At 42.9% G+C, this 13,510-nt stretch overlaps 1 protein-coding gene across 1 annotated transcript in view; it reads right to left on the reverse strand.

Annotated features, from left to right (window-relative positions):
* ITIH2 (inter-alpha-trypsin inhibitor heavy chain 2) overlaps nt 1-13,510 on the reverse strand; it is a 30,404-nt gene that overhangs the window by 9,578 nt on the left and 7,316 nt on the right. Inside the window, exons 4-15 of the mRNA XM_074903520.1 lie at nt 13,147-13,319; nt 12,329-12,433; nt 11,862-12,024; nt 10,476-10,583; nt 9,132-9,260; nt 8,362-8,478; nt 6,958-7,126; nt 5,451-5,576; nt 4,390-4,571; nt 3,100-3,285; nt 1,949-2,088; nt 1,210-1,382 (exon numbers count right to left, since the gene is read on the reverse strand). Of these exons, the coding sequence (XP_074759621.1) occupies nt 1,210-1,382; nt 1,949-2,088; nt 3,100-3,285; nt 4,390-4,571; nt 5,451-5,576; nt 6,958-7,126; nt 8,362-8,478; nt 9,132-9,260; nt 10,476-10,583; nt 11,862-12,024; nt 12,329-12,433; nt 13,147-13,319 (1,771 nt within the window). The remainder of the gene's footprint in view (nt 1-1,209; nt 1,383-1,948; nt 2,089-3,099; nt 3,286-4,389; nt 4,572-5,450; nt 5,577-6,957; nt 7,127-8,361; nt 8,479-9,131; nt 9,261-10,475; nt 10,584-11,861; nt 12,025-12,328; nt 12,434-13,146; nt 13,320-13,510) is intronic.

The raw sequence follows: 13,510 nt of genomic DNA on the forward strand, positions 1-13,510 counted from the left end.
ACAAAGACACAAGAACCTATATTTAAATCACTTAAAACCTCTGCATCACCTAAATCTAGATAATTATGGTCTGAATTAGTCAGCTGGTGCCATGTATAATGAGATCATTATACATGAATGCAACACACGCTATTTCTGTGCCGAACTGTTGGGTGGTTGTGAGTTGTAATATGCAGAACAAAACCCAACTATTTAATTTCTCCTTGGGTCTCAGCTGAAGACTTTAAAATTGAAAAGAAGAATAAATGAACCTAAAAATAACAACTGACAGACATAAGAATCAGACATAAGAGCATGAGAACTGAGCATGCAGAACACGTGCTTGGAGTTTCAGCAAAGTCCCAATCACTTCCAGTGTGAAATGCCAGATGGATGATGTCCGTTGGTGTAAAGTAGGTTGCTTCTTTCCTTCACAATCAATTCTAAACTCTCCCGTTTATTAATAGGTTTTAAATCACCAGACTCAGTTGTTCAAGGACTTGATCTTTTACTTCCAGCACTTCCACTGCATCGCACTGTCAGCCTTTACCTGACCTTCGTGCTTTTTCAAATCACCGACTGGTGAGGGCGCAAAATCGCTGCTGTTAAGTGTCACTGGAAGCTCGTGGCTGTGCAGGGATGACTCTGGATATGAGAGACACCCACGAATGCCAACAGCTATTGCTTTGAGACTGACTCTACCATATCATGCCAGAACAAGCCAACCCTGCCTCATCTGGCTGGACATAAGGTTTCTGTGACAGGGACCTTGGAACACGTACTGAAGTGAGGGATTTAAATCTGGAAGTTTAATTAACGAGGGACTCTGTTGTTACAACAGCTCAGATTCCATGCGGGTTTGTGGCTGATGGATAACAATCATAGGAAGCTTCCAAGGCTTGAAAGTGGTGATAAAATACAGTTTAGTCAATGCTACAGCTGCGGTGCAGGGAACTAGACATATCTGTCCCAGCAAGATGTTCAGTCTGTGACACTGTAGACACTGCAGTGTTGGCACATTCAGTCCTCACTGAAGCCAGTGGCTACAAAGAGCACTTGCATAACAGAATGGTCTCAAACTGGCTGAAGATTTGGTCAGCTTTCAGTGAAATGAAAGGTTATCCTCTAAGCACAAACACTTGGAGTGAACAATGAACACAGCGGTTCTTCCAACAGAAGAATGAAGCCAAAATAAGAGCTAGAGAGTAATGGACAGACTGAGACACTGACCTGGGCAGCAGCCCCTTCTGGGGTCTTTGGGCTGGTCTGCCAGCATTATCTCATCCTTTTCGGCGTTCTCTATCAGCATGGATGTGAAGGGGGTAACAATATGATGGTCAAGAGACATCTGTAGGATGGATTTGGTGATGTTCCTCTTCAAAGCTGCAGTGGGGGCTGTGTTTCTGGGTGGGAAAAGAAACAGAAGGCATGGTTAGCAGCTCTACAGGGCAGCAGCCATGACAAGTCCTCCACAGAGCAGCCTTAGAGACAAACTAGTAGGGGTTGCAAGAAGGAAAGGCTGAGGGCCTTTGCAGGGGGCTGAATGTAGTCTCCATGAGAAGACTAGTTTTGGCTTCTATGGGCTTTGGCCTGGACTCAGAGAAGCCCAGTCCATCTCCTGGTCTCAGCAGGAGATCTCTTTCTGCTTCGGAGGGGAATGATCCTGAATCACTCCATAGATTTTACTCAGGCGCTGTAAGGCAAATCCCCCATTCATTTCATCTACAGCCCCACAGCCAGGTCTGTTTGAGCCTTATTCCTCTGATTAACTGCTCCCAAACTCTATTCCCTGATATCTGTAAGTGCTAAAAATATGAGGAATGTGTCTGAAGGTATCAGCTACCTATTTGGATTTGTTTACCTTACCCATCTGAAACCCTGAGGGCAGCCTGACAGCTGTGGTCTCAGCAAGAACCAGATTGCTCTCAGGTTTCTCTTCCCTCCCATCACAGACTGCATTTCTCCTCACCTCTCCGCCATCATCTGGTTGACAGTCAGATATGCCCACAGCTTCCTAGTGAATTCAGGATCTGCGTATTTGTCTTTCTTCATGAAGCCATCCAGTTCTTCAACATCTCGCAGGGTTTCCATGACGAGCTCTGCATTTGCCTATGCAATCAATGAGAGATAAAGATAACGGAGGATGAGCCAGGAGAATGGGGTGGCTTTGAGTTCCCCTCTTAGCATGGTCGGCACTAAGGACCCAGTCTGGCTCTGCCCATGGGCACTTCTAGATCACAAAGTCCCAGCACCATTGGCCTGACTGCCATGAGGAGGGGAGCTGTAGCAAGAGGGTATTCTGTTAAACACACTTTTGTGACACTGGGTTAAAATAGGTAAAGGAGCTGTCAGCAGTAGCCAAAGAGGGTGCTACCTCATGCCAAAAGAAGAGGCTCTTTGCAGAGCTCTGCTATCATCCCATCAGACTTTTTCACATCCAATTCCTACTGAGGAACAGGAACCAAATTCCTCATTCTCCCACAGGCCCTTGGACTGCACTGGGTTTTGGCAGGAAAGAATATTGAACATGCTTGATTTTTTCCAGCAAATAACAAATGGCAGCTCCTAAGCTCTGTAAGAGTGTGGATGTTTCAGTTCCTCCTCAGAAAGGAGGATCTAGTGTAGTATTCCCACTCCATCCCACTCCGCCTGGAAGAGCAGCCCTGAAACACGGGCAAAGTCTCATCACACATGCCACAAGGCAAAGCGTAAAAGGACAGTGCTAGGAGTTGCCACACTGTAGACCCACCAGTCTGAACTCCCCAATAGTGGGAGGTTCAGCCATGAAAGGAGCTACCTTAGGGGATCTCCCCTGAACCTTCACAAAGCGTGGAAGAGGGCTTAGTCTGGTTTGCAGTTGAATTCTGTACGGTACATTTATTAGAAGGAAGTTCCTCTGGCAGGCTGCGGGATGCAGGGAGTGACTATTCGTGGCTGTACTTGAAGCTGTTGTGAAACGTTGTTGGACAAACCCCCTGTGAGCTTCCCCATGCTCCCACCCAAACCCAAGCAGACAAAACGCTCCACTGGCAATGACCTCCAGCAAGGAGACTGTACACTCGAGTGAATGAACCACCCCAACCCCCCAGGAGTAGGTATCCCAAGGAGACCCTCACTCACTGCTGTCGCTGTGACAACGCTTTCCAAGTGCTGCAGGTTTTCTGTGTCCACCTTCCCAGCTACTACTATCTCCGAGCCACCAAAGTAGTTGTGGAAGCTGCTCTGGGTGACATCTGACACTGACTCCTGGGGGTAGTTGAACTGAATCTTCTTCAAGAGTGGGGTGGAGACCTGGTTGTAGAAATTCTGAGATGGAAGGAGACAGAGAAGTGAGTCTGTTGTATGTGAAACAACCTGCACCAATCTTACTGAAAGGACAGCAGGTGACAAAACTCGGAGCCCTAAAGGACAAGTGGGACTTTCTTTGTCCCAGAGAACGTGGACTTTTGTATACTTAGACCTTAGTACACTTCCAAGGTGGTATAGCAAGACAATTTGGTCCAAGTCCAAGGATGCTCAGAAACCCATGGGCTGTGTTCCTAGGCCTAAAAGGCTTGAGCACAGGTGCATATGGGCCTGAATCTGTTATCAGGTTGGTCAGCTCTTGGCTACTGTGTAAAACAGACAGCTGCTTGCCAACTAATTCTTGCCAGAAACTAGACCTACCTCTCACTTGCATTTGCTTCTGTGCTGTAGGCTGACCCTGTTGTACCTGGCTGATGTGAACAGGGATGTGTCCACAGCTGGGTTTAGCATAATGGGACCAGAGAAGGAAAACAGGTACCCCTATAGTGCTATGGATGGAGGCTCTCTCATACTGAGGGGCTGCGCTCCCAGAGCTGCTCTCTTTGGCAGAACAGCAGGTAGTGTCTCCTAGCACACCTGCGTGTGTCTTATCACACCTGTGTTGGGAAAGAAGTATGAGAAGCCTGCATAAGTGATGAAACCAGTGAATAGAAACAGAATAAGGATGTAAGAGTTTGTTCATCAGCAATTGCTGCTCACAGAGTTGGAGCCAGAGCCTCCTAGAATTGAACATTTTCTTATACTTTCACAGTTTAGCATTTAGCATTTATACCTATGCCTTTTGTTAGTGCTGAAGTGGCCTGAGGTAAAATCCAGGCCTTAATTTTAATTTAGAAAATATTTTTTTTATGGTTAGGACTGTTTTGTAGAATATTAATCCTACACAGAGCAGTAAAATATGTATTATAGATACTACATAATTATGACTTGGAGCACTTAAGCTAATACATGACTGTCTTCTCACAGGACTCTCCAGAAGAAATGATGCTTTTTGTGACCCCAGCTATGAACCTACAGGAACTCTACTCTTGCTGGTAGAGTTACCCAGCTCCACAGCTGTAAACGGAATGGGATAGTTTCAGCAGCAATGGGCCAGAAACACACCTTCATTTGAGCAGAAGTCTCCTGATTTCCAAAAATCCTCTGGGCCATGCCGCGGTTGTCAGTCGCGATTCTCTGCAGGAAATCGTAATCTACATCAAACCCAATCCCGAGGCAGAAGAGAGAGTATTCATCCTTTATGCTCTGCTTCACATTCTTCTGGATCGTCGTCAGCTTTAGCTCACCTTGGAGACACACAAAGGGTCACATCCATCTGAGCAATGGAGGAGGTCTCCATCAAGGTAAGTGCATTCATGCCCGTCCAGTGTCTCTGGCTCTCACTTAATCTAAGGGAAATCTCGACAGCTAGCTCAGATGCCAAATCTCCATTTTGCAGTGCCTACTGTGACATTTGAGCTTCTTTTGGATGGACATTAGCAAACTGTTTCCACTGAAGAAGACTCCTTTGAACTCTTTTTTTTGGTATCTGATGCATATCTTTTGTCTATCCAGGGGTCTTACTAACTTCCTGAGGAGTTTGTAATTGCAACACATCTAGACTTCTCTCAGAATTACTGCTTCAACCTCTCTGCAGACTAAGACATCTCCATAAAGGCTTTACTTTGTTTATCGTGCTTAAAATGTTCTCTGCCACCATTGGGACTGCCTTTTTTTTCAGACTTGTTTTAAATGGCAGCCTCTCCTGAGCTGGCATCTTGCAGTAAGCAATTGTTTTTGACCTGTACCAAACCCAATCCAAATTAATTTGCTTTCTACATTGTTTTCCTGATTTTGATGTTACACTTGGGGCTGCATAGATCTGTGTGGGCGAAGGTCATTGGAAGAGGAAATTTTTTTTATGGTTGTGATTCGCTCTCCTACAGAACTTGTGCATCTCTGTAATGGCAAGAAGTACATAACTTACATAAAACAATCTGCTCATCTATATAAAGCTTCTGTGCAAAGCTCCGTGGTACCTACAGCACTTGGCAAAAGAGCAGCACAGGCATTGGAAGAAAGAGGAATAGAATTTTTAATCTTACCGAAAAAAATGTCTACATGTTGAACACTTTTCTCAGGCTAATCCCACTGGCCTTTCCTCTCGCCTAAAGCAGGGTACTCACCTACTGTCGGGTCTCCATCAGACACCAATACGATCATGGAGACTGAGTTAGGGTCCAACATGCCTAAGTTTTGGGCTTCATTCAGGATGAATGTGGCTCGGAGAAGAGCTTCATTGATATTTGTGCCTGTCAAAGACACAATGAAGAAAACAAGTTTGATTCTTGTTGAGTCTCTTGTTGAACCCAGATCAGTTCTGAGATTCTAGTGGAATTAATGAGCGTAGACAAGACCTGAGATCAAAGCAGCAAAACTTCTCCTCTGTGGTGCTTACAGTACATCTGCTTGTTCTCTGGTTCCCTTTTTCATCCCAGCCTGTCATTTTCATGTGCCCCCCGCATCCCCCCTCACTAATTCCAGTGGCACCATTTGTGGCATTGGGAACTATTTGCTGGGGGAAGAAGTAGTGGGTTTGCAGGCAGATGATTGAATGAGAACATGAAGAAACTTTCTTTTCTGGTATCAGTCTGTTCCTTGGACATCTTGATTGGAAAAGAAGAGGTATATGAGCCTATCTAAAGGTTTGGCTTGTGGCACAGAAAGGACAGAGTAAGAAACTAGTATGAGAGGAACAAGAGTGGAAAGGCTGAGCCGTCATAAAATAGGTTCTTTGTCAAGAAATAAAAAAAAAAATTAGTGGCTCCAGAGACCGGATAATAAAGTGTTTCATTGCAAACTGGCTTTGCTGGACGGGAGCAGGTCTCCTAGCCTATCTATCAATTCTTTTGGGGTAACAAAATCAGCCTTATGAGGCACTCATATCTAACATGGTTTCCTATTCCCAACACACTGACGATCTTGAACAAGTCTATAACCTCAGGTTGATTCTACCTTACGTGTTGCCAGTAAAATATTCTGGAAATGAAGCCAGCAGACACAGCACCAGAAGGCTCTGACATTGGGGAGAGCCTCTACACACTACTGGTGCACAAATAACTGAACAACTAAACCAGAACTGCACTTCAGAGAGCAATGGATTAAAATGGTCATGAGTGCCTTCTGTACAAATAGCTCAAACACTAACAAGTGAAGCACCCAAAATGCTGTAAGGCTGAAAAAAGGCATTTGTCCTTGTTTATCAGACATGGCATGAAGGCACAAAAAGGATAAAGTTTGCCCAGGGTGTCATTTAGTAGATCAGGGTGTAGCCTACAGTATACAGCCAGTGGAGACCCTGGAGTTGGGCTGCTTATGATCTGCTTTACAAAGGCATGAGACAGCCTTGGTCTTTCAAGGCTATTTGGGATCTGTGAGGCTGGAGGTAGAACATATAAAGGCAGCTGTTCTGTGGTCTGTGTTCTATCTGTCATAGCTTATTCAGTAGAAGGACATCCCATCCCATCCCCTAACACAATAAACCAGAATCCTTGCTCTCCTTTAGCCCCAGGGCATCCTTTTCCCATCTTGGGAATCAGACTTTTTGTTAGGAATACTCTGCCAATCTGAAGGTTATCTGAGGTTCCTGTGATAGCCAACTTCCATGAGCACCTTGCAATCAAAACCTCATACCCCCGTTGGGATGGATTGTCTGGATGTACTTCTTAGCGTCTTCAACCTGGGCTGGGGTGGCTGAGACTAGATTATCTCTCCAGCATCGGACATTGTGGTTGAAGTCAATAAGGGAGAACTGGTCAGCAGCACGGAGCTCACTCAATATTGCCTTCATGGCCTCGATGGTCTGAGAAGAAGAAATACAAGAGAAGATGAGTTTATGCTTTCTGTGGCTGTAAACATCTTCTTAAATTGTGACTACAGGCAAACAGATGCCTCTGATGAATAAGAACATGAGCACTGGAATCCAAAAGAGCATCTGCTATCCAAATCTCCCCTTTTTTGAACTTCTTGCATAAAGCTGGACCTTTCACCAAAGAAACACAGAAAAAATGCGATTAGCAAGAACAAACTCATGTGACTCAAGCCACCCTTGCTTAACTCCTGCTAACACAGAGTGGGGTGAGAGAGAGAAGCAGTTTGTGAGACACTGTGGTTCAGAAGAGAGGAATTGCTCGTATCAGCTCAGGAGACTTAGCTGCCTGTAGTGCTTAGTGCTTTCATTTCAGGCTGGGTAACATCTGTATGACGATGTGTGATTTAAACAAGTGACAATTAACCTGTATCCCAGTTTTGCAGCATTGATCTTCCCAAGGAAGCAATCTGCCAAGCCTCAGTATTGTGCTCTGAAGCAACTTCAAATATACCTAGATCATTCTCAACTGATGGTTGTCTAGCTAGTTCTTAAAAACTTTCAGTGACACAAGACCTACAATCTCCTGAACTCTCCTCTCAGCACTACAAAGTTTTTGCTAATATCTAAGATAAAGCTCTCCTGCTGTAAATCCACCTGATTCCTTCCATCTTATTCTACCCTGGGTGGGCATGAATGTCAGCTAATGAGTTTTCCTTTTAGAACAATCATTTGCATATTTGGAGGCTGATTATGGCTCTCCAAGTCTTTTCCTTTGCAGACTAAAACATCTTATTTTTTATATTTTCTGCTCTCCTCCTCCCTGCTCTTCAGTGGACTGTCAACAATTTGTCCACAACTGTTTGAAAGCAGGGATGTAGTATCCTCACTGACACTTTCTCAGGATTCAGTAGAGGAATTTACAGAAAAAGGGGGCCAGAGCCTTTGCAAAAATGTTTTGTGATCTGTCAATTAAAATTTTAATTTAGAGTTAAAATCCATATTCTGATGGCAACACCTCTTCCTTACATCATGGAAGGAGCATTACAAATAAAGAGTAAAATTATGAAGTCACCAAAGATTCTTCAACTTCACTGAGACTTTTGATGGAGTAAAGTGTAAAGAACTAAACTGGTAATTCTGAGCCTCAGTCTGTTACAGAAGTGTATAGCAAGGCACATGGGAAAAGTTGGCAGGAGTTCATTTTTCAATAGAGGTCAAACACTTACTTGTTTCATTTTCAGTCCCCACATCGAGCCGCTGACGTCTATAACAAATAAAATGTTTTTGGGCAGAGGATCAAGATTTTCCGGAGCAAAGAAGTGAATAAAATAGCCATTAAAAATCTGCAAAATAAAATAAAAAAGTCACAGTGAAGTGAGCTATGGTAAAAATGTCAGAAAACTCAAGAGAATAACAGAGCAGAAAATGTTATTCTTCTTTATGGGCCAAATCTAACTTTCATCTCTGCACTTCTTTGTAGCCTTGCACCATCTATACTCCATACTACAGTCTTTACTTTTTATCAAGGAAAGCAGAGGCTGTTTCTCAGACAAGTGCCATGGACTAGCATAAGGAGGAATGAAAAATGTTTTAAAAAAGACTGTTCTGTCTGTGATAATTCAACCCCATAACTCTGCTTCATGTTAACATAAAAATAGTGATGTTCTGGTTGTCTCCTTGTGATGTATTGGTACAACATCCAATGACTTTGTCCTCTGATTCAACATTAAATCACCAGAGTGCTGCTAGGTATAAAAGATATTGGCTTTTGGACAAGACAGGAATCTGCTCCAGACTATATGTAGGACCACATTTTACTCATAAATTAAGCAAATCCATTCTGCCCACTTAAAATCTCTCTGTTGTTTCAACTGGATACAGAACTCTTTCTCATCTTTATTCTCCTGAATTATTAAGTTTATTTAGCACAGTTTGCTTAATGTCAGCAATTCTTGTATTCACAGATCTCCCGTCCGAGTTAAACAGCAACGCTTACTTCCAATTCTCCACCTGTGGTTTCTCTGTTCACATCATATTGCACCACAAAATTTCCATCTACTGCTGTGGATGAGCACGTGGGGCATTTTCGTTGTTGAGCCATCGTTGGCTTGAAAGAAACATGAGCCTTGAAATAAGAAGTGATCATCAGTCAATCGGATGTTGTGAGAAAGGTGGATCATTGAAACGCAAAGAGTTCATCTAGTCATGAAATATATTTCACTGAACACCTTCCTTCTTTATTCGTACTCTTGTTTAAGTGGAAAATGGTCACTTAAAAAGAAAATCAGCACTAAGGTTTGACTGCATATGCAACTGTGTATAGCAAATAAGTAGTAGCAACTGTGACACAAATAAGATGACCTATCTACAGCACCAAATATTTCAAATTAGAGCTGTGCAAACCATTTCTAGCAAGTAATATGTCGGCTTATTTAACATTTTCCTAGTTGAAAGTGTCCACAATTTTATCAACATTTTTAATAGCTTTTTCATTGATTTTTTTTTTTCCCCAGACAAACGAGAGCTTGTAATTTGTCTGTGAATTGAGTACTAGAAATCATTTGCATTAGTCATGTGATCAGTTATGCAGAATTTATGGCCTTATTTCTCTGCTTTGTCTGAATAACTTGGAATTTCCAAGATAATTTCCAAGAGAAGATAAGACATAACATCTATAGCCACACAATACCTCTGAAATAGTTTGCTAAACTAGGAATGTGGGTGAATGAGACATAAAGTTGAGCCTTGATATCAGGAAACAATATTTCCTGATATATTATTATAGCAGTATAGACAGACTTTTTGGGCCTGATTCACATATCCTGTGTTAGATGTCTATGTAAGAGTGAAAAGAGTTGTACCCTCCCAGAGTCATTGCTTGAAGTTTCTTGAGAAAAACTGCTCCACTGTCAGAGGGTTTTCCTATACCCCTTTTCTATGCTGGAGAAAGCTAGGGTAAGAATATTAAGGAAAAGGGCAGTTCTAAAATAAGTCCCTGTGCAGATATTCTCAGTTGAAACTGAGATTGTGGAGTTATTCTAGAGCTGTTATTCCACTTGATATTCATCACCCACCTTTTCCACATCCAGCAATCTCAGTTTCAGAATTACAAATGAAAAGCTTAGCACGAAGATGGACAGACTACACACTATTTCTGTACTGCTGTGACTGTAGTATTTGAGCATCTTGTACATAAATTTAGGTATCAGTAATGAAGACACTGTATTTTTTTTTGCCATAGCTTTGCATGTTTCTGGTGGGTATGAAAAAATGTCATGACTGCATAGGAACAAATGTGAAAACTGATGTTTTCATGCTATTTCCAGTCTGTGAGTGTTACCTTTTTCTCTCCCTTGGAGATAGTGGTGATTCCATCAAAATGATCTCCGAGGGAATTAGGAACATGCACATAGCGAAGTCCCTGCGGCTCAATAATGCGGACATCCACCTAAAGGCAGGAGGGAGGACATTTAGTATAGAGCAGTGCCAGTGTTATACCAGGATCTTCTGAACTCTACACAGGCAAGCTCCATCTGGGGGATGGGTTGCCTTTGAGAATACTCCAGTAGGGCTAGTCTTATTCATGGTAGGGATCCATGCAATGGTGAAAATAGACCACAATGCAACGACAAAAAAAAAAAAAAAGTGCCCAAAGAATAGAAAGAATTTGTCATAAATGTTCTTTCCTGCTCTCTCTCTTACACCCTGAGGCAAGTGGTGGGATAGGAGTCAAGAGTAATACCATTGTTTACACTGAAAGCAGGACAGAAGCATGAAGTGACTCTGCCTCAGTGCTGCTTTGGGTGAGGAGGCCAGGAGGAACAGTCAGTGATGAGTCCTCTCCCTCTCTACCCATGTTATTGACAGGACAGAGAGCATTCTTCCTTTTGTTCGGATGGCCAAGGTGATTTGGAAAATAAAGGTTTTGTCCTGTCAGCTTGGGATAAAGCCTTTTTCTGATTGTGTTTTGAATAGTCAGTAATACTAGGAGCCAGGACACAGCGTCCCTTTCAGTAGGACTAACTCAGGCCTTTGGACAGCTTGAAGTAGTTCACAGCCTGCATCAGGGAAACACAAGCAGCAAAATTTCATATACACCTTGTGATGAAGCCATGGAAAGCTGAAGAAGACATTTATGAAACAGGAACATAAGAATGGGCAGGTGGAAATGTCCAACTATCCCTGTATCTTGTGACTTGATGGATGACAGAGGACAGCTCTGGATGAGTGTAAGAGGGTAAGAATAAGACAAATGATCTTCTGGCAGACAGTTGTGGAGGGTCTGTCAATCAGAAAACATCTGCTCTCACAGGACACTATCTCATGAAGTTGGGATTATTGTGAAAAGCACTGTTCCAAATAAATAGCAAGCATTGTTTGTTTTCCTTCAGTCAAGGCAAGTTTACACAAGGGTATATATAGGCCAAAGCTTGTTTGCCCAAGTGGGTCTGACGTGAGTCAGTCACGATTCAGGAGGTGCCCAACTGTGTTAGTACAAGAGGAGGCAGGACACATTTGCTCCTCACTCATGTAGCTGCATAGCTCCTCGTTTAATGTGTTTCGTGCTGGTCTACCCAGTGACCTCGAGGTTATTTGTACCAAGCCCATATGAAAGGAAGGAGCTGCAGATGAATGGTTCTGCTGCAGGGCTTGCAGGAACCTTGGCTGCTTTCTCAGTGAGGATTCACCTATGGGGTGCTGCCTAAACACACTAGCTCTATTTTACCTCCATGTGCTTTGCCAAACGTCCTGGCTTCACCGAGATGATGTGCTCGTAAGAGCTCAGTTTCCTCCGAATCATTTCATGGTAGTGAAGTTCAAACTGGATCCTCGTCCCTGGGGGCACGTTCACTTCGGTTTGGAAGTTTTCCATATCCAAGGCATTGCTCCTGAAAAGTCAGCTGTGGAGTTATTTTGAGAAAATACAAGGAGAAAGAGAGTTTCTTTGCATTTGCTGGGTCCGGTTCTAACTGTAGCCTATATCAGGGAACAGCAGTTTTCTGTTAGCACAGTATGTTTTGTCAAGCTGAAAGCAGAAACCCAAATTTAGTCCTTGATAATTAAATATCAGAATTGCTGTAAATGAGCAACCCATTTTCCTTCTCAGGGTTCCTCCCTCATCTATCTCCTGGGATGGGTCTCTTCTCCTATGAATACGTTCAGCACAACACCCACATGCCAAAGTCTTTATACCTTACTATTCCAGCAGCTTTGCCTTTGGCTTTTGCTTGAGAGTACATTTTTCTGGCTTCAGATTTTTCCCGAATTTTGCTGGTAAATGTTATACCATTGACATCCCTAGGAGAGAGAGAATCACAGTCAGTTTGCAAAAGAAACAACTTTACAATTGATGACTGTTTCTTCGCTTTAGAAAAACATCAGTGAAATCTAAACTGGTGGGAAATGAAATAATAAGGCTCTTGTTTAACCCTGAAGTAATGAAGTTTGGTTTCCACTAGATCTGTATCTTTTTTTCCTACCTGCTTTTTTATGTCAAGTAGCCAGCACTCTTGTACTCTGAGGAGGATCTGCTCTTCCTTAACTCCTTCACCCTTTCCCTATTCTTTGGGCAGAGCAGGCAGTTACTAATGTCATGGCTGTTTTGGAACACGGATCAGGACATGTCTCCTGACCAGCAAACTGGCTGCTGCCTCTCTGAATGAATACTGAGTTCCTTTCTGTTCAGTGAGGGCTCTAATTTGGGTCTCTCTCCTTCAATCTGGTGCTACCATGCACCAGACAGGTAGGAGCTTAGTCTATTCCAGACTTCTGTCCTTTTGTCAAATTTTGTTGATGTTGGCCAATGGCCCAATAATTACTGGAGAGGAAGAGATGGACAGACAGACAGTATGATGACATGAGCCTTTTTTCCTTGAGAAAGCCTGCTAAAATGACACTGAACCTGGAAAATAATGAGATATTTTGCTTTTACAAATAATTCCCTCCCACCAAATTCTGCCACCACACTGAACGTTGCCAGAGCACAAGACTGATAGCTGCCCACTACTTACATAGTAAAGTTGTCAATAAAAGCTCCTTTGGGGACTTGTACATCAAACACTATGTGCTGGGACCGTTTTGCATTATTCACCATTTTGGCTTGGATCATTGTGTTGGCCAACCGTGACGTTATAGTGGATTGAACTTTGTAGCTGTAAAGACCTATCTTGTCATCATCCTCCACCTGTAATTGACAAAATTACTGTATAAATTTAGGACACATCTATAAAATGTGCCCTAGAGTGCAGTATCAACCCCTTTTATAGTCTCAGTTCCTTTTTTTCAACTGCTATTCCTTACAATATGGCAGCTAGAGGGCACATAAACTGAAGTTCAGGACATATTTTACCCAGCAATATGGCAGGATACTCATGT

This window comes from Athene noctua, chromosome 3 (assembly GCF_965140245.1).
Source record: "Athene noctua chromosome 3, bAthNoc1.hap1.1, whole genome shotgun sequence".
Lineage (NCBI taxonomy): Eukaryota > Metazoa > Chordata > Aves > Strigiformes > Strigidae > Athene > Athene noctua.